This window comes from Amphiura filiformis, chromosome 20, assembly GCF_039555335.1.
Source record: "Amphiura filiformis chromosome 20, Afil_fr2py, whole genome shotgun sequence".
In the NCBI taxonomy this organism is placed as follows: Eukaryota; Metazoa; Echinodermata; class Ophiuroidea; order Amphilepidida; family Amphiuridae; genus Amphiura; species Amphiura filiformis.
In genome coordinates, this window is record NC_092647.1 from 48,354,720 (window position 1) to 48,376,872 (window position 22,153).

Consider the following 22,153-nt stretch of genomic DNA (forward strand, 5'->3'; position numbering starts at 1 on the left):
ATGTCAGATACATTATCGAACACCCGTTTACAGGAAAAACAACATTGGTAACCGATGTCAGACACATTATCGAGCACCCGTTTACAGGAAAAACAACATTGGTACCCGATGTCAGACACAGTATCGAGCGCCCGTTTACAGGAAAAACAACATTAGTATTTGATGTCAGACACATTGAGCACCAATAGCTTATACCATCTAGCACGTTTCCTTTTGTAGGTAACCAGGTGAAATGTATGACATTTGATATTTTACTTATAACTCGTAAATAGGTCAAACTATACTTTTTTTTAAATCTTAATCGTTATTACCAGAGGAAAGTTTTTCTGTTGTTTGAAAAGCATTTGACCAAAATAACCATTTAACCGTATTGACCTTGACCTATTTCTCGGTGTTTCCTGTGTAACGATATACCCTAGATGGTATAAACTATTCTTAATGTAAATTACTTTTGCAAGATGAACAATCTGAGACCATTTTGGTTCAAATCAGAGCATTTATTTAGATTTTGACCCCTGTGGAGCCCAAAATTGACCTTTTTGCTTATAATTCGGTAAAACCATGCAATGCAGATAGACTATACATACACAATACTTTTTCTGAATCGTTTAGATACTTTGGTGTGGTTTGGAGTAAAATCTGATTAAATATGAAATTTTACCCTTGTATGCCCTTGCAGGGCCATGACTCTTTTCGGAGCAATGTAAAGGTTTTTCGGGAATGTCAAAGGCCCTATTATATTAACCTATACAGCTCTATATAGTCTTATAACTTGCCAAGCCTTAATCACAAAAATAGCTAAAAATGTACGACATCTGAAAACGTATATACTTTGCAACTTTACCGATATTAAAATCACGTGAACGATCGTCACTGATTTCGTTTTTTAAATACTCCCACCACCATGGGATTTCTCCCTGTGATTATCGTACAAATCAGACTGAAACAAATACCGTAAAGTGACGAACTTAAGCGCTGCCGCACTACATGTAGTGCTAGTGCGGTTATCTTTTTTTGTCAATAATGTAACGGTTAACCATACCCTACCTAACATTATTACACGAAATAAATACTATATACATTGTTATTTTCAATTTTCAAAAGTTAGCGAGGATATTACCTAAAGTTTAGGATTTCGTAGCTTAAAATACAAACATTTTGCCGCTACGAATGGCGTTGAAACTTCAAAGTAAAGGTCTGTTCATACTACGTCGCAATTGCGGTGCGATGCGATGCTGCACTGCATCGTACCGCAGAATACTGCATTGCAGTATCGCAATAAAGTTAAATGCATTTTAACTTGGAAATGCGATGAGTTGCGGCAAAATGTAATCAATATATCGGCAACGCACCGCATCGCACAGCAATTGTGGCATAGTATGAACGGACCTTAACGGTTCTAGGTTAGATAAAATGACTATGACATGGATACATTGATAGTCAACAAGTTTTGTACATGAGCTGACATCCCGGTCCGTTATATAAGGTGCAAAGTTTAGCACTTGATCGCTGTTAAAGCTAAAGCATAAGTGGACAAGATGGTTGCATTCAGAAACTCGTTTAGCGCACAGTAGGGTAGATACTGGATTGTTTGCTTGATTTCAGTACATTGAAAACGTCCTGTTCAAAAATGATAAGCGTACGCCCTAGCAGTAATTCGTATAATGAATGGCCGGTACCAATGAACTTCAACCGTACACGAAAGTTATATATACTTTGCAATTTTTTTTACTCAGGTTCTTTAAGTTCTTTGTTAATTGGCTCGTGCATCTCCAGATCGACGGCGACAGAAATGTAGGACAGAGTCCCTTCGGAAATAAAATCTCTTTTTTCCCTGCGACTATCTGCACGCCTAAAATTGATTAGTTCCCGTCGCAGGTTTGTACTCATAATAAATATAACGTATGGGTTGAGGAATAGATATACGTAGATCAACACATAGTGAGTGATGAACAGTGAATACACTATGCTCCGTGGGATTTTCCAGAGAAGACCGTAAACGGATAATATATTAAAAGTATGAAACGGTGTCCAGAAAAACGCGAACATTAGTACCAGTACTAGGACGACAGTAGCAAGACGACGGCGTTTTCGGTATTCTTTATTTCTAGCATTATTCTTTTGCGTCTGCGCAGTGTCACGGTCTTTTAATAAGCTACGCGCCATTCGGCTGTAAGAAATGGCGATAATAATCAAGGGCAATATGAATGTCAGCAGAACGTGGAACGTGACGTATCCTTGTACAAACTTTTGGTCACGTGAAAACGCCATGCATACTCCTTCATACGGCAAATGGGCGGTGATCAATACAGGCAATGCAAGTAAAGCCGAAAGAAGCCAGATGGACACCAACGCGCATGTTTTACTGCGGAACCCAGCACGTGACGTCACCACACAGTATCGCTCAATGGCCAAAGCGGCCAGCGAGAACATGCACACAGAATGCGATACAGTCCAAACTGTGTTGGCTATCTTACATATCGCTGTACCGAATTGCCAGCAAGGATGAAGATCGGATTCTAGATAGAACGGCACGGTGGTGACGAACAGGATCATATCACCCACTGATAAGTTAACTATTAATATATTTGTCAGGTTTCGCAAATAATGACGCCGAAGAATGACGAAAAGCAAGCAGCCATTTCCGATCATGCCGAAGATGGAGAACAGCAAGATGACAATGCCACCAGAAGAGAGGGAATCATTACTGTAATCACACCAGTCACGGCCGAAATCTCGAGTGTTGTTAATGTCACTAATGTCTGTCACATCCAATGGAGAAAAAGTTGTCATCAAGGTCAGGTCGTCGGCCATCTTGAATTTGGGTCATCTGTTATTTATTTATTTATCTGTAACAAACAACATATAATTTACACGCATTAGTCTATAGCTCAAAATATCGCGGGAAACAAAATAACTAATTTTCATTTTCCTCCTTGTAAAGTTTTGATACAAGGTATGGAAATCATATGGATTTCCTTTTAAGAACAGTTCTTGTTTAGATTGACAGATCTTCCAACGGCCCACTTAATATTTGCCAGTAAGGTTTTCATACTTCGAGGTGTATGGAGGTGCATGGTGTGAGCAGGAAAGTGATCTATCTCACTTCTTGGTGTGAGTGATTAATTTCCATATTCACATTTAATTTGATTATCAGTAGCTTAGGATGATTTTCAACATATGGGGGAGGGGGGGTGGAGGCTGACGAAACTCAATCTTATTGATGACCCGTTCTACAGAGTGCCCAATGGGTCCCCCTCGGAGTCAGAACAATTTGCAAAAAAAAAATAGATACAAACACTTTTTTATTTTACCTGGAAGTATTGGGGGAGCTGAAGGCGGCCCTGATTTGGTAAAACGATCTAACTTGAAATTGGGACATTTTGAGATAAATCCATATCATGGGTAATGTGAGGGTGCTCTTTCCATTGGTGACATCCTAAAATCACCACCATGCCACCAAATAATGAGATTTTTATATTTTCTAAGACATTAGATCTGTTTTAATAATTTATTTTATTCAAAAAGAAAAACGTCAAGCGTTCAAACTTTAAAGCTCTTTTTCTCGAAAGAGCGATTTTAATTTCAAGTTAGATCATTTTACCAAATCAGGGCCGAAGGGTATTCGACCAGTGTATTCGAGCCCCGAACCAAATTATTGAGGGGCTGGTCCACCTTAAAAAATAGGTGTCATTAAATCCCAGAGCGGTGTTATTTTAGGCCAACTTACATCTCACTATTTTTGGTATAATGTTTGCTGTTGGTGGCCTCTTTTCGACTGGATTCATAGAAAGCTATCAAAGACAAAAGACGGTTCATTTATCCAAGGATGTGGCCTTGTGGTGTGACGTAGCCTTTATTTAAAAAACCGCATTTATTTACCACAGTATTTATTTACATACACTAGTTACCCGATTTAGTGAGTGTGTATTATTCTCCGGAAAAGTTCGTTGCTCTCAATGTGCACCCGAGGCAATAATGGAAATAGGACGATTGATCATTGACTAAGTTTAATATCGTCAACATAAAGTGCTCCAGCAGCATTATAACTTTGTTGTTGGTTTAACGGTTAGGGTTAGTGCTCCAAGAGCACTGTGTATGATGATAACTCAATTTTGCGCAAGGACCACAAGTATATCATGTCAATTGGTAAGTTTTTAGCGGGTTCAAATTTTTATTATTTCCGACCATAAAAGCATGAAAGATAGGCTCAAATATTCCACATATTTCAACAGAACAATGCCGCTCTGGTGGGACAGGACATGACAATTTCTCCATAATAAAATACAAAGGAAAATTGGCAACCCACACCATTTTTATTATCTGGAAATGTTTCAATTACCGGTTACCCCTTTTTCTGCTCAAAAGCCATGCAGGACGACGATGCCTACAAGGGTAAAACTCGGGTCAGGGTCCAGGGACTAGAGCCCCTGATTGGGGTCAGTGGAAATAGTTATGAAGAAATTGGGTTTGATTGAGTGGAAGAAATCCTATTAGTATTATATTCTTTTAGAACAAGAAAAGTTGTGAAAATCCTTGTGAAGTTCCTTTCTTTAAAAGAGTTCGGCTGCCCACTGCCATGTTGGCTAAGCTTAGCTATTTTTGAACAGACTTGCTATATAGCTTCGGTTTTATGCCCCCCCCATTTTGTTTTCTTTGGTGTTTTTTTTGGTGAATTGCGTCGCGTACCCACCCCAGCACCCCCTACCTGCATGCAGTGTACGTGACCTCCCCTTGAAAGAAAGGATACCAACGGTCTTGGTTTAAATATAGGCCTACTTATGACAATACCCTGAGTTTTCAAAGTTGAAATCAAAAAGTACTTTGAGATAAAACTTGTGATTTTCACCAGACTTCGACTTGTGAAGCATAAAAACGACCAATAAGGGAGAATAAATAGTGCCCGTTCAGTGAACCTTTCAAAATTGGCAAGGATTCCAATTATACCACTCAGTTCGTGCGTGCAAACTGCATGGTTTGCATCATATTTAGGGGGAAATATCATCACTTGAATATAAAAGTATGTATAATAGCTTTTATTATGCTATAGTACAGTCAGACAGCAGGCTTAATATATTTTATTTATAGTAGCAAAGTATTATGACTTAATAAAAGTAGACATAATAATATATGAATATGAATAATATAAATGGTGGTGTTATAAAAATAGTTTATTATTGTTGCTATATAGTGTTATTGTTATTATTATTGTTTTGATTGTGAATCAATATTCGTTTTATTTTCTTTCTTCTTTTTCTTACAAAAATTGTTAGCTAAAGGCCCGGCTACAGTCCGAATTAATAATTGCAATGAATAAAAATGTAAATCAGAACAGTCCCATGCATTCTTGAGAGGCCGCCCCTCCAAGTACCACAACCCCACCCGCCCTCTTTACACAATACAAGTTATGAATTATGTCAGCTTTTGAATTATAAACCATTATGTCTGCAAGCCTGCATAGGACCTAACCTACAAATGGGTTGGTTCTCCATAAAACAATTTATGTCCCTCCTACCACACCCAACCACAATTCCTAAAATTATTAACTACATAATAAATTACTATTTTGGCATTCCCTTTAGGACTTTTCTTGAGTTCACGCATATCTGTTTTGAAGTGCAGGTGGAAACATATCAGAGAACTGCAGTCATTTTAATTTTTAAAAAAGAGAGAAATACCCGGATATGGGATCCGGCCAAATATATAGCCTACACATAAACTTGCAAATTTAATAATAAATACTTTTTTTTAAATGTGTAATGACTCACCTAGTAAATAAATACGTTCAGTCTGTATTCTGGTAGCAGAAAACACTGAGAAGGCAGGAACAGAAGAATACAATATTGTGTTCCAATATCTGTGATTGAATGAAGTCCGAAAGGTGCACTTCATTAATACTGAATGAGCCAGCTCTTTAGCTGATAGTAAGAGAATAAAACGTGAACTCAGAAGTTGCAAAATATTTAAGATCCTGGGTTTAAGATACGGTCATCAGGTTGAGAAAATGAACAGCTGTGACGTCCACTTATCTTCAGTTTATATGTCCATGTGACGGTATCTTCTGATCACGACGCGTCGCGACGTCGGAATGAGGTATGGTCTGGATTCCGTTGCCTATATTCCAGGCCTATAAAATAATTGGTAGCTGAAATAGTTTGCTCTCCTCTTTGGACTCCTTTCTTGAACACAATGCGTCTACTGAGAAAATAAGCATGAAATCACGCCATTGTTTTACTGGTCCTCTAGGAATTTTAGTACCTGGATTTGAAATGAGTCGAAACAATTTCTTGATGACTTGAGACGGCGATATTATTCTTCAGTTGTGTGTACTCTCTGACTATTTTGAATTCGAATGGTGTAAACAAAAAGTTTGAGGCCAATATATTTGTGTCTGCATGCCTCTGCACGGTTGATCTACATATTAACGCTGCATCACATGCTTGTTTCCGGTATAGTAACAGCCGGCCCGGCATATAGTAAAAGTATAGTAAAGTTGAGTAAACACAACAAAAAAGGTTTTGTTATTTAACCATGAGTCTGCGAAAAGCGATTGCGATCGTCAGGGTCAAATTTTTTTGTCGGAATTTTTTCATAATTTTAATTCACCAATATTTAGCAATTAAAAATAATACAAGTAATTGTGCACGTGAGTTCACTGACGTACTACGAGGACATCGTGATAGGTAATTCAAGATTCATTCATAAGATAGCAGACATACTAGGGCCTACTACGCGAAAATATTTTTTTAATTGCGTCCTGCTGTTGTACTCCAATGTATACATTAGATTTCAGCTCGGCATGCAAAGCTTTAAAAGGTGAATGAAATTTTTGTGCACACTCATTGAAAAATGCAGACAGACAGTTGTTTGGGTCGACGCACTTTTCATTAAAATCTTTTCGTCTGGAATGAGGGTGTGTAAATTTTCCCGCCTAAATTCATTCCCTGGGTCAATTCACTCTTTTTGTTAAAGGTCTAGAGTCAACATTGCATTGCTCCTGCTGCATTCGAGGTTGGATGGCACGCCACAGTCGTAGGCTTTATAATAACAGCCAGAAAAACACGTCGAATTCAAAGGAAAAACGCCAAGTCGACTTTGAAAACGCAAAAGAAAAATGAAAACATAGGCCTAAACATAAACATGACATAACACTAAACTATCAGACTGTAAATGCTATGGGTGAGTACATGCATGCATAAGCCTATTTATTTATGATCTTTAAAGCTGGTATTAGGCGCTAAGATTTTTGGGCAAATTAGTGAAGATTGGTATTTTGAACAAAATTCATAGGAGAAATCGTAATCGCTGTTGGGCAGTTGTGGTACAGACATTAACTTTCCGTATGGAAGGGCCTACTTTAAGTTTATTTCTTAAACACTTGAGAACGTTCCTGAAATCTTATTGGTTCTTACCCGTGTGATATGACACGATATCACACGGGTCAGCGAGTGTGCATCAACGCGATACGCGTACACGATATTTGGACCAATCAGAGGCGCATAACAAAAACGGACTGATCGATCTTAAGCCTTAGGTAATTCCTTGCAAAACGTAGGATTTAATATAGATTAAAATTGGTAATACTTATGATAATTTTTTATTTGAATTGAAAAAGTGTTTAAGAATGAGAATAAAGGTATTGTTTGTAGCCACTGTCGTGCATCTATCGTCTCATATAACACGGGCGACATGCATCATTATTTTTGGCGTAAAACAACTCGGCTTCGCCTCGTTGTTTTACTTAAAATAATGATGTCGCCCGTGTTATATATGAGACGATAGATGCACTCCAGTGGCTAAAAACAATACCTTTATTCTCTAAAGCTGAATTTATACTCAATCGCCGAGCGATTGCGATTAAACGCTTTTGAAAGTGATGGGCAATCGCCGATTGCGATATACATCGCTCATCGCTTTTGCATTTATACTTATCACGGCGATAGCGATTGCAGACGATCTTTAAAATACTAGTATTCTAAATGCCACAAAATACATTTTTAAAACATCAGTTGCTGTCAATAATTATTGCTTTGCATTAATTCATTATCAAATGTTAATAATCGAGAAAGGTAAATTAATTAGCTAAAATTAAAGATCCAGTTGGTTGAAAATGATTGGTTGACGCATTCACGCTTTCTCGATTATTAACTTTTGGTGATGAATTAATTCAAAGCAATAATTATTGATGTGTTAAAAATGTATTTTGTGGCATTTCGAATATTTTAATTGTCGTCTGCAATCGCTATCGCCGTGATAAGTAAATGCAAAAGCGACGAGCGATGCATCGCAAAATTCGGCGATTGCCGGGGCTTTTCAAAAGCGTTTAATCGCAATCGCTCGGCGATCGAGTATAAATTCAGCTTAAGAGTTTCACGATTTCTGTTAGTGTTACTGTTAGGCCCATGGATTTGGTCTCTCATTTGACTGTTTTTATCGGTTCACATAGGCCTACATGTGTAGGCCACGATGGCTCAGTGGTTACGGCCTTGGACTCATAATCTGAGAGCTTGCTCGACGTGCGTGGGTTCGAGTCCCATCCCAAGTTGCGCCCTTGGGCAAGGCGCTTTGCCTCGCTTGCCTCACTCCACCCAGGTGCAATGGGAAGCTCGAAGCTGTTAGGGGTAGTCACAGTCGTTGTACTGATGAACCCTGCGCCATTCAGTGTCGTGGACAGCGCTATAGTCCAATAAATATCTACATTTATTTATTTATTCATTTATTTAGGCCTTCTCATGCAATAAGAATCATTTATTTAAATGACATGGCCAAAATTTATGCCTAATGGTCAGGCGCGACGAGGCTTCCCAAATATATGCAAATTACTTCGTTCAAGTGGCCCTCTTCCGGTGTACTTTGTTGATACCAAACAAATTCTTTCTGTAAGCTGCAATTTGTCACTTGTTTAGTGACAAACATCGATTTATGAGCTTTTACCAGATATAACAGTTTATAAACAAATGAAATAATATGACATGTATATATATCAATTAAAAAAAGGTCGTAAACACACTTGAGACCTTTCTAGGGTCTATGACTTAAAGGACGTGATTTCAGGTGACGCCGCTTCCAGGTGGAATGCATGCAGTGTTTGGCGCACCAAGAGTGCGGGTACTTTTCCCCCTGAAAGAATTCAAAAATTCTGGGAAGATATCTTTGAAGATTTTTGTGATAAGGGGAATGTAGGGTGGGAAGAAATTCATATCCGGAATTTCAAATGTACCATTGAGACTCAATTAAGATCATTTTATTTTAAACTATTCCATAAGGAATAAGGAATAAAAGAATATTCAGTTTAATAGTTTTGACCTTATGTTTGGTATTGCCAATGATAATTTACTTTCCTTTTTAATATTATGCAGTAAATACTACATTTACAGATGTAGATATCAGGAAGTGAACCCAAACTTTACTGCTTTGAAAAACTTCATTTTGATGAAAAGAAAAATGGAATATGATATTGCTTATAAAAAGGGTAAATTAAGTAATCACTTTAAAAAGTGGTGCTTTGACATTTGATGTACAAGGTGCATCAGCACTGTAATATTGGTTTGCCATTATGTCACATGTACATGTATGTTGACTCTGTATGATATACAAATTGTATCTCATTATTCATTATTTGTGCATTATGTAGTACACTATGCCATGTATGTATATACACACATTTGCAGCTGTAATTGTGATTCTCTGTGATTATATTATTCTTATGTTTGCTTTTTCCAATAAAAAATATAATGACAAAAAAAAAAAAAAAGAAAAAAAAAAAAAAAAAAAGAGTACTTTTGTTTAAATGTTTTTGTTTGTTTACCGCTCGGCTGCACAAAAGGTATACAAATTGTTGAAATGGTGGTCAATGTCGTTAGGACCAGTGCGAACACACCAGTTCCCCGCGCTTGACATCTATGAAAGTAGCGATTAAAATATGCACACAAACGCACCCCCCCACACACACACACACACACGTGTTCTTCCCCCGTTTGAAGCGAAATTAATTTTTCTGATGACGTAAGTAAATGAAGTGGACACTAGGCCCTATATCATGCTCTCATTTACTTGTGTAAAGGTGGGCTTACACGATGAAATTTCCATTGCAAGGCCCATTACTTAGTGGGTGAGATTATGTGCTCACTGACCATGAAGCTGTGTAATTGATCAAAATAGACGAAGCAATGTTCGGCCTTGCAATTCCTTGAGCGTGGCCATAGGTTTGGGATGTGCGCAAAACATAAGTAGTGGTTAATGATTTTCGTATTAATATCAAAATGGCTCATGTGTTGTCCTGAAAGCAAAAGATTGCCATCCTCTCCTGTATATCTATACAATTTTCCATAAATAAAAGGCTAAGGAAAACTAAGATCAAAAAGGCTAAACACCACCACCAACTACAACATATGCCGACAAGTGTATTATAATGTAGCATGTGCACACATTTATCATGTTGTGGATGGTGAATCAAGCTGGTCCCTACACATTCCCAAATGAATGCAGTGACCAGCCACTGTTCACTCAGCTGATTGTCTGAAGGAGGTTAGATTGCATGCAACAACCTTGAAAGTAGAGCATGTCTCTACCTTTTTGCCTGTTGCTCGGGGGATTAATTTGCCTGATGCTTGGGGGATTAATTCCTTGCAAATCCAAAATACACGGAGCAATCTTTTCCCAAGGTCTGTGCAACAGACAATTGCATGGAAAATTGCATCGTGTAAGCCGGCCTTTATACCATCTTCTCTGGTTATACAATCACAATCACTTTGACAAGTTTGACATTAGCAACAATGAGTTGTACTATTATTTACCATAACAATATGCAGACTGTTGTTCTCATTTGGAAAATAAAGCCTCACACAATATTGTTATTATGCGTTTGCTTTGTAATGTTTCATCCAACTGAAACTATAATAACTATATAGCATTGCAATATCGCACAGGAAAATCAGATCTACATGAGTTTGTGGACTTAACACGGTTTATAATTATTAAGCTAGTCTCAGATTGATCACGCTGCACTTCTACGTTCAGATAGTTTTTTTATTTTTAGTCCAAATATTTCTCCTGATATTGATATACATATATGAATTGTAATATCACAATTTACTAATATATAAAAAAAAAAAAAGAAGCGGCTGATTTTACCCATATGTTTAAAAACCATTAAATTTATCACGCTGAAATTCTAAGCTCAAATCATTTTTTTATTTTTTAGTCCAAATATTTCTCTTGATATTGATATACATGAATTATAATATCACAATTTACTAATATAAAAAAAGAAGCGGCTGATATGTTTAAAAACCATTAAATTTGTAATACTTAATTCAGCGGGGTTTTTTTCTGTGAACAACAACAGTTCTATACGTTCTGTGCATTGAGAATGTTTATAGTCCCTTCTCGAAAAGCAGGCACAATCATTTCATAACGTCAACTTTTTTCTAGGTCAACTCTGTCTCGTTCGAAGGAACTCATCGCTTCAGTTGTTTTTTGCGGAATATCAATTATTTTAAACGTCTTATTTTCTCAAAAAAAGAGTCATTTTCATTGTCCTCATATAATATAAAACTGCCAATGATATGATGTTGTCCGAGCAATATATATGACCTTTAAGAACCATCTACTCCGAGTGTATGTACCCACCACTGAACATATTGAAAACCCCGCCTCCACCCCACCCCCACCGACATAATAACTTGTCAAGATATTACTTGTCAAAAACAATCTTGGCTCACCGTGTCATGGAAAAAGCACTTGTCTATCAACCCGTGTCATGCCGAGTTGCAATACTGATATCATCACCCTCATAATTTAATAATGCCTAAGTTTTTTTTTCGGTTTTTTTTGCAGTTTTGAGAAAAAGGCAAAACATTGAGAATTAGGTGATAAGGTCACACATGATACAGTAGGCCTACAGCTCAAGAAGAATTTTAGGTTCTACGCCGACTGTATACCACTGAACATACTGAACACCACGGCCTCCAGCCCCACCTAACCCCCACCAACATATTCACTTATCAAGCTATACTTGTCAAAAGCAATCAATTAAAAGGGCATTTCGTGATCCACAGCCTCATCCGCCCACTTTTCTCAAAAAAAAGTTGAGATTTTTATACCACTGGAAACCTCTGGCTACATAATGTTTATGTACAAAATATTTCTTGCAGATTAATTCGTTTAACAAAGATATCGTCAAATTTGAATTTCGTTCTGGTATATTATTACAACACATTGTCTATTGAGCAGTGTAATACACATAATAATGATAATCATGCATAACTCGCAAACGCAAAATCGGAATCAACTGAAATTTTGGGAATATGCTTTTTTCGTGGATATCTACTGAAAAATGTCACAAAAAGAGGATGCTATATAGGATCACGAAATACTCCTTTAAAGTTTATAATACTTGGCGCACCGTGTCATGGAAAAAGCACTTGTCTATCAACCCTTGTCACGCTTAACATGATTATGTACGTGAGCACACTATTAATGCATTATGTTCTTTTGGTATGCCGAGTTGCAATACTGAGATATCATCACCCTCATAATCTTATTGCCTAAGTCATTTTTTTTTTCAGTTTTGAGAAAAAGGCAAAACATTGAAAAATGACTAAGGGAATTTGGTGATTTTGTTACAAGGTAACAATTAATTGCTATAAAGATTGAATTAAGGTGGTACTACAACCCCTGATAAATTTTGTGACTAATTTTACATTTTTCTCAAAAAATAACTACACACTGGTAACAAAAGTTATGTATATTAATTATTATATGGGGCAATGAAGCTAATTAGGCCTACTTCACTGAAATTTCAGTGATTCAAGACAATTGGTTAATTATATGTGTTAAGAAATGATGTACATTCTAGCGGTACCTCTTTTCTTATCATAAATAATAACGTACCGCTTGTCTTGAGTCACTGAAATTCCAGTGTAGTAACTGGATTCCTTGCCCTTATAATATACATAACTTTTGTTACCAGTGTGTTATTGTTTTTGAGAAAAATGCAAAAATAGTCACACATTTATCTGAAAATAAACTGAAACTGTACCACCTTCCGCAATAAACTAAAAAGCTCAAAGAAATGAATAAAGGTCTGTTCATACTATTACGATGCGATGCGAAGCCGCACTGCATCGTACCGCAGAATACTGCACTGCGGTATCGCAATAAAACAAAAGGTAAATACATTTTAACTTGGGGATGCGATGATGCGTCGAGTTGCGACAAAAAGTAATCGATATATCGGCAACGCACAGCAACTGATTCAGATTCAACTTTATTTAGCCACGGTGGGCCCACTTCAACCCTAGGTTGTTCTTCCTTGGGGCCGTGGATGCGTCGGAGTATGAACGGACCTTTAGGCAATTTGGTTATGAGGGTGACAAAATCTATCTCTATCTTTTGTTAACAATTAATAAATATGTAAAGTTATAAAAAAAAACGAGGGGAAAAACATCTGCCATATTTGGATGACCGGAAGACGAGTAGAATATTATTGATAATGCGTTTTGTTTTTGGACCAAACCGATTCAAAAATACATAATAGCATCTGCCTTCAAAATAAAAAGAAAGCATTATATAATATTATTTAAGAGGGTACTACACCCATTGCATTTTTTTATTGCGTTTTTTTTTTTTTTTTTTTTTGCATTTTGTGAAGAAATGAGAAAATTCGTTTAAAGGTAGAAGCCAAAAGGTGGTGCATCAGTGATGTACCTCTTTTTGGCTTCTTCCTTTAAAAGCATGTAAGCTACATTGATACCGATGCCACCAATAGAACTAGAAGATTTGCCCTTCATTTTGCATACCACTCTGTCCAATTTTGTTTCTCATTTCTTCACAAAATGCAAAAAAAACCGTAAAAAAATGCAATGTGTGTAGTACCCCCTTAAGTACTGCCTTTTACTGCTTGGGCAGATACTCTGTTATTTCCTCTTCAGCAAGAAATGATTCAATAAGAGTACAATGAAAGGCAATAAGCAGGAAACTTACGATTGATGTGTGTGCCCCAACTGTTGATTCATTTATTTTATTGTTTGTCAATATAAATGCATTGGTAAATCGAATAAAATCTTTACCGTGTAAAAATCGAAATTTCTTTTATATGTATACGTGCACGAGCGTTATGCATATTGCATTTGAGTGCTAGAAAGCTTTGGAATATGTTTCTGTCAAATAGCTTCAAATCTATAATACGCTCATATCATCTTTATTTGTGTTGTTAAGTCGTTTGTTTGTCCAAAATATGACAAGGGAAGCATTCATTTGGATATTAACATAACACCTCTGGTTTACCTGAATCAAAATGGCTCATACGCCTGGCCAAAAGGACTTAGAAGGGTGAGTTATTTAATATTTCGTTTTCTAATAAGAAAAGTTACACGAATTCGGTCTTCTGCGAATTACGAGCCGAAAGTTTGGCGAGCCGAAAGGAGGGCAAGCAATTTTTAGCCAGCCGAGAGTGGGGGGAGCGATTTTTGGCACATATTCACGGGGCGCCTTTTAAATAAAACGCTCTAAAAAGGAGTAGGAAAACAGTACGGAGACGCTTTAATATATACAAATTCTCCTGCTCGCTGCGCTCGCAACATCTAGACCATTAAAAGTTTGCAAATTGGGATACCAAATATTTGGCATGGCATGTGTAAGGGGGGGCAAACATTTTTGGCGCGCCGAAAGGGGGAGCGATTTTTGGCAGGCCGAGAGAAGCGATTTATTGCTGTGCCACTGGGGAGGCAAAGGGGCAGCTTCCCCTGTGAGAACCCCCCGGATGCTGGCCTGATATTTAAGATTTTAGGCCTTTTTTGTACTTTTGAAACATTAGTGAAAAGTGGGCGAATTTAGCTTGATTTACACGATTACGTTTGGACTGAAATCTCAAAATTGAATCTGCGGCTGTAATGGCCGATCACATATAAATTTAAAATCAAAAATTAACCTTGAAGGAAAGGCGACGTATCATCATGATCATTCCTTCAATAAATCCATATAATGACCATCTTGTGGCGGCAAAGCATGGCAAAGGTCGAGTTAATTTATTTGAGAATATTGATTTGACTTTTGAACCGATATTCCAAGAAAGATTATAACAATAATTAGGCATATATGTTAATAATATTGGAGGTTGATATCCTTTATTCGATGCCGCCAATTATCGCCACATTTTCTCGTGATATGCACTGGGAATACAGGGCCGTAGCCCTATACTAGGGCCGTTGAGTTGACCGTGCATGGGGAGCGGGGAAGGATGTTGGCCAGTTAATGCTCTAGTGCCACGGTGATGCAGGGATAAAGATGACAAAGAGTAAAATGTCCTTAAAATGAATAAAAATGGGACAAAAATTGATAAATGGGGACGAAAATTCGGCTTTGCCGCCAGTTGAAAAAAAAAAAGTTAAAAGGTTGATAAAAAAAAAAGGGCCAAGGTGAAGCCTATCAAAATCGAAAATCTTACATTAAGTGACTGAATTTCACGCCTAAGTTTAACACTAAGATTTGATAAAAAATATAGTATCAAGCATTGTAGTTTTTCCTGACGTTTACTGAAAATTGAAAATTATTGCTTTTCATTTGGCCGAGAAAATTAATTTTGCATTGAAAAGGTGTACATAGGGCCTGCACTTTGGCTCGACATTTGAAAGGGGCGTGAATTCATTTTTGGATACGCCCCTATTATAATTAGGTAATACTCGACTCACACACAATCCCTATATTAATATGTATATACATGTACCACATGTAGTCAATCTGTCTGCTTTCTCTGTATTGTGCCCCTTCTTAAGCAAATACGGTAGTTAAACACGATTTCATCAAACATTATAACAATAGCTCTTTTACAGTGTGCAATCATCCCGGGCAATAATTGGGCAATAATAGAGGATGTGCGTGAAATTATTGATTGGCTCCATACAAAGGAATTGAACCGGTGTCCTTCACCGTAATCATGGCACAAATGCAGTGCATTCAATCAAACGTTGTCGTCAACCTATTTGATCGTATTTGTGCATTTGTTATGTGTGTGAGACGAGCTGTCGCGGTAGATTGCAATAGCTTGTAATCATGCTTTTGTTGAATGAATTTGAGTACTCCGCCATATTTACGGTATGATACGTCATAATCTAGGTGATTATTTGCATTGGATATCTTGAATACGATGGTGAGGTTGTGTAATAATCGGATTAATGCTATAACAGTAGGTGAATACAAGTTTTGAATATATCGCGTTACAAAGCCCCATTCAGTGATCCCAGAAAAAAAAAAAAAAAAATCAAATTGTTACTTTTATAAAAATTTTAATGAAAAAATTGGCACAAAACCCAAGAAAACGGCAGTATTGACGAAGTTGAAGCCCCATTCAAATACATGTAGCTAATTTATATATACTGTCAGTATATAAATTACAGATTCACGTAAATGCATTATTTTTGTCTTAAATAGACGTACACCTTGGTCTGGGGCGGACATTTTAAAAATGAATTTAGAAGAGCAGCAACGACATCACTTGCATTACATTCGAGATGTTAAATCTACATCATATGCAAAATTTGAAGGAAATTCGCACGAGTCCGTTTTATTTTAGGGCCATTTGTCTATAACTGGTCTTTACATGTAGCCCTATGGAGAGAGTGCCCGTTGAGGGCGCTATAACCCCCATTTTAGGAACAAAAATGTGATTAAAAAAAACGGACTCGTGCGAATTTTCTAAAATTTTCAGAGTATGTAGTATGAACATGTAGAAATATAAACAAGTAGTTGCCCTACCTGCTCTTCTCCGAAAAAATAAAAAGTCCTATACCTCAATGATAATGAAACCTAGGTGAGACCTACACGGCTTAAGGCTGAACCACTAGCAGAAGACACCAAGTTGATGTTTTATGACCTTTGACATTCTTTTGTGGCGAGTGACATGGTCAGTTCAATTCACGCCGAGTGTCCTTGACAGGTTTAACTCTGCTTCGGTGGTCATGAAAGAATTCAAAAGATAACCTCTGCCCCAACAATCCCAAGCAATTGTCTGAAACTGCTCTTCGGATGATGTATCATAAGAACTCAGTCGTCAAATGGTGATAGTCATATAATGACCAAAAGATTATTACTGACTATATCATTGAAGACTGAGTTCCGCAGTCTTGTACAAAAACTGAATTTTGATGATTTTTACGATCGTCCGGATGAAAAAAAATCACTGAATGGGCCGTTAGTTCCCTCCTCTCCTTACACTGGCAATATGGATCAAAGATAAATAAAGAAAAAAATAAAGAAAACAAGAAAAAAAAAAGACAAAGAAAAGAAACAAAAGAAAAACAAATATGAAAAGTTCGAACAATATTTGGTTTATAAAATTAATGTGACCGTGATGAGGCTCGAACTCACCACCTTCCGATTTAAAGTTCGAAGCGCTAGTGTACCAAATTCTGATGCCTTACCAAGTGACCTGTGCTCCTGATATACGAAATAAAAATAAAATAATACACTGTATACCTGCTTGTGTCGGTAATTGATTTGCTCAAATTCCATAATGGTACAGTGCAACAGGCAAAAATTCCCAAAATTTAAAAGCTATATAATTTATGACCACTATACACTACACATAAAAAATACTAATACAAGGGAATTTCAACGTAAGAATCCAAACAATTAAGTACCAACATGCACAGCTTTGTCCTTATATCACATTTGGGTTTTTAACAAAATTTTATCAAACCTCTACTGTCATTGGCAGCTGCACAAGGCATCTCTTTGATAGCTGATCATGGCCATCCATTCAGCAAGTGGCTACTAACTGACCTTGACAGGCTTGAATGAGCACTGTCATCTGCTACAAACCATCACACTCTAGGACCTGGTCACTCCATAATGCTACAGCTACAGGGAGCACAGTACTTTGACAATCGAGTGAAAGACTATTATTATTGATTAGGCGCGGATTTTAAAAGTACAGCTCCTATGCGTGTATAGCAAAAAATTGGAATAGAATGTTTGGAATCATGTAACTAAAGTACTAAATGCATTCTGCAAAATGCGCTCTGACCAATTTATAAAGCATTTCATTAGCTTTAATTTGACATATTGTTTGACATATTTGGAATTATGGTAAATCATTATATAAAATATTTATTAATTAATCAATTATGTCAATTAATTAAAATTTAATGCAAATATGCATATTTTCTCTGACAGAATTGTAGGATTTGACAAGAGCCATCTTTCTTGTAAGTTTGATTCTTATAACATACCGGTATCGTATTGCGTCCCGTTATAGTTGCAGAAAAAAATACGCGTGCAGGACACACATACGCACACACCCCACACACACACCCACCCAGAGGATCGTACCGTTTTACAATCTTATAACATTCATTGGCGCTAGTAGTAGTAAATTTCAATTTTCTTTGCTTTACCTCACTTGTTCTGCTCAAAATTAAAAGGGACATATCTAGCTGACAGTAAAAGCTTACATTTTATGGAAATTATGTTTAACTATTTGCTTAAACAGCACAAAACAGATAAAGCAGACAAATTTACTATACATAGGCCTATACATGTATGGTATCATGTCAGGGACTGTTTAAGAATATAACATTAGATTTATGATATTTACTTCGAGGACTGTTATTTATCAAAAATGTGAAAAATATCAAATTTTAATAATTTGTCATAAAATTTGTATTATATCGTGAATTTCAAACAATGAAATTTATTTGATATCAGAAAGACATTCTTCGTATTCAGAATGCAATTCGATATGTCTGATGTGCTCTCATGTCCCACAAAAATACTATCGAAACGCTCAAAACGCTCATTCCAGATCCCTTAATTTGGTTAATTTTCTTTTCTTGTTTTCTTTCTTTATTTTTCTTTGATTTATATTGCCAGGGTAAGGAGAGGGAACTAAAGGCCCATTCAGTGATTTTGTGATTTTTTTTCATCCCGACGATCGTAAAAATCATCAAAATTCAGATTTTGGATACTAGACTGCGGAACTCAGTCTTCAATGATAGTCAGTAATTTTTATATTTTGGACATTATTATGACTATCATTTGAGGACTGAGTTCTTATGATCCGAGGAGCAGTTTCAGACAATTGCTTGGGATTATTGGGGCAGAGGTTATCTTTTGAATTCTTTCATGACCACTGAAGCATAGTCAAACCTGTCAAGGACACTCGGCGTGAATTGAAAGACCATGTCACTCGCCACAAAAGAATGTCAAAGGTCATAAAACACCACTTTTGTGTCTTCTGCTATATATCTAAAGGCCTATGGCTGATTTTGTACCTTTCGTCATTGTCATAGATGTGCTAACATAGCTTGCTAGTGCAGTGGTTCAGCCGAAAACCGTGTGTCTAAGACAAAAAATAATGCATTTACGTGAGTCTGTAATTTATATACCGGTACTGACAGTATATAAATTAGCTACATGTATTTGAATGGAGCTTCAACTTCGTCAATACTGTCGTTTTCCTGTTTTGTTTTTTTGCCATTTGTTTTCATTAAAAAATTTTATAAACGTAACAATTTGATTTTTTTTCACTTTCGCTGGGATCACTGAATGGGACTTTATAGCGCGGATTATTCAAAACTTGTTTTTACCTACTGCTATATAGTATTAATCCGATTATTACATAACTTTGCCAGCGTATTCAAGACATAGGTTATGTAGGGATAAACTGTACATGGGTATAGAAGCCCTGCATGCTTTTATCGATTGGCTCCAAACAAAGGATTTGAACCGGTGTCCTTCACCGTAATCACGGCGCAGTAGCCTACAGTCCATTCAATCAAATGTTGTCAGTGTGCAAGACGAACGATGTATAAATCTGGAGGTCACATCATCACTTATCATGCTTATTGTAAAAAGTTTGTCCAATGCATATACTGTGTGTATTGTTCCCGGGTATTGTCAATACAGTCAAGCAAACAGGTATTATATTTTGAAAAGGCCGCTATAGTATATTCACAGGGGTGTCTTGAATGGCCAATCATATGGGACATAATCAAATTGCAGTGACTGCTTCCTTTGTTACCACATGTCAGTCATCTTGTGATTATTGGACCATGTAAACCTGCAAAAAACGAGCCAAAGTGCAGGCCCTATGACTCAAAAATTTGATCATTTCAACACCAAATTCGATCCGCATCGTATGTATTGCCTCATTAAATGACTGAGTGAGCCTCATAGCCATTGGAGTTCTGAGTGTATTCGCTCTAAAGCCCTGTAAAAGGGCATTTTAAAAAACGCCATACACCGAAAACCGAGTGACCGCCCGCTCCACCCGAAAAAAATCGACTTCTCAATCGCCATTTACATGCTGTCTACTGAAGATAGTACACGAAACATTAGAACATTATTTGAATGATGACGAAATAGCGTGAAATTAAACTATTAGGTCCAGTGCAGTGGCTCCGCCCATAATCTGAGGTATTCGTAATTTTAGGGTAAAAATCATAATTTTAGGATCAGATTCATGATTTTAAGGTAAAATTCATAATTTTAGGGTATAATTCAAAATGTAAGGTACAATTCATGTAAAAATGTACCGGTATGCATCTCAAAAGCTGCATACACCCTCCCATATTCAAAATCTTCCGGAGTCTCTGAGGTCTACAATAATACAAGAGAGGAAAACAATAATCATAGCAAAGCCAATAAAAGGATTCGAACCCGTGACTCCAATTATAGCCTATACAAGTCACCGCCTACGCGGAAGTGTATAGAAAATAAAAATATGTCAATTTCTAATGCATTACTGTTACAGACTTGACATTTAATATGGAATATTTTTTTTTTTTTTTTCAAGACTGGTCTGGACGGAGTCTGCATAAACCGCACGGGCTAAATAATAATTGGAGTGTGTCGGGAGATGGTGTAAAATAATTGTTGGATAGAAAACGTGCTTTCCATAAGTTTACATTATGGTGCTCTTAATGTAGCGTATTTGCCTAAAATGGCGGATTTAGGGAGGCTGAATTTGAGCTTTGTGAGAGACACAATTTCGGACTTAATGCAACATTGTGCTGTTATTATCAAATTTATAGGGGTTTGAGGTGATATTTCTTAAACTTTATCAGCAATTGGCATTCATCACAGCTGAAATACGCTTGTAATGTACCAATTTTTTGAACAGGGGAGGAGCTTAAAAATAGGGCTCTTAAGAGTGGTACATACTCAGAGAGTTTGAATGACCCCCTGGGGTCAAATGTTATAAACTTGCGGTACAAAAACAACTACGGGGATTCCTGGTTGTCCAATGAACTCACGCCGTTCCTTTGTGTACATTAAGTTTACAACATTTGACCCCAGAGGACCATTCAAAATCTCTGAGTGCGAACCAGTTTTAAGAGCCATATTTATGAAAGCTCCTCCCACTTTCAATACTGGTAGATTACAAGTGCATTTCAGGTCTGACGAACACTTATAGGTTTTTAGATTCAGTAAATATCGCCTCAAACCTCAATAAATTTGATAATATCAGAATAATGTTGCTCAAATTCAGAAATTTTACCCCCACAAAATCAAATTCAATCTCCCTAAATCCGCCATTTTAGGCTTATTCACTACCTTATGAGCGCCATAATGTTAACTAATGGAAAGCACATTTTCTGTCAAACAATTATTTTACACCATCTCCCGACACACCCTGATTAATATTTAGCCCGTGCGGTTTATGTAGATCCCTTCCAGACCAGTCTTGGAAGTTTGCGAAAAAATATTCCATATTAAATGTCAAGTCTGTAATATGAAATTATGCAGTGCACATCATTGCACGTGGCGTGGCAGGAAACTGACCTTGACACATCTCAAATACACATTAGATCGGTTGACTACGAATGCATGTTGGAAATATATTTTTTGTTATGCAAATGAACTTGGAATTTTGATTGTACTTTCTCCAAATTTAGATAGAAATTTATCTCAATTTCTTTTAACTCCAATTTGGCACATTTCCATCTGCCTTCAAAGAAAGGAAATTGCGAACCAGACATATCTTACGTAGTCAATGTACTACTATCCAGTAATAACGGAGAAGATATAGAATACGTCAAAGTGCGTATCTTTTCCAAGAAAGGAATATGTTCTTCTGTCGACTTGCTGAAGTCTAGTTTATGAAACAACACATCTGTCAATGTACATGATGAAGTGGAAACAGGGGGACTGC

At 36.9% G+C, this 22,153-nt stretch overlaps 1 protein-coding gene and 1 long non-coding RNA gene across 2 annotated transcripts in view; one reads left to right on the forward strand and one right to left on the reverse strand.

The window, feature by feature from the left end:
* Positions 1 to 828: 828 nt before the first annotated feature.
* Positions 829 to 6,482, reverse strand: LOC140141881 (uncharacterized). The gene is made up of 2 exons (XR_011857479.1): positions 5,769 to 6,482; positions 829 to 2,849 (listed from the first exon to the last, which is right to left on the reverse strand). It is a non-coding gene; the product is annotated as an uncharacterized lncRNA (long non-coding RNA).
* Positions 6,483 to 14,116: 7,634 nt separating this feature from the next.
* LOC140141882 (leucine-rich repeat-containing protein 71-like) overlaps positions 14,117 to 22,153 on the forward strand; it is a 49,846-nt gene continuing 41,809 nt past the window's right edge. Inside the window, 1 exon segment of the mRNA XM_072163753.1 lies at positions 14,117 to 14,334. Coding sequence (XP_072019854.1) covers positions 14,300 to 14,334 — 35 coding nt within the window. The 5' untranslated portion in view covers positions 14,117 to 14,299.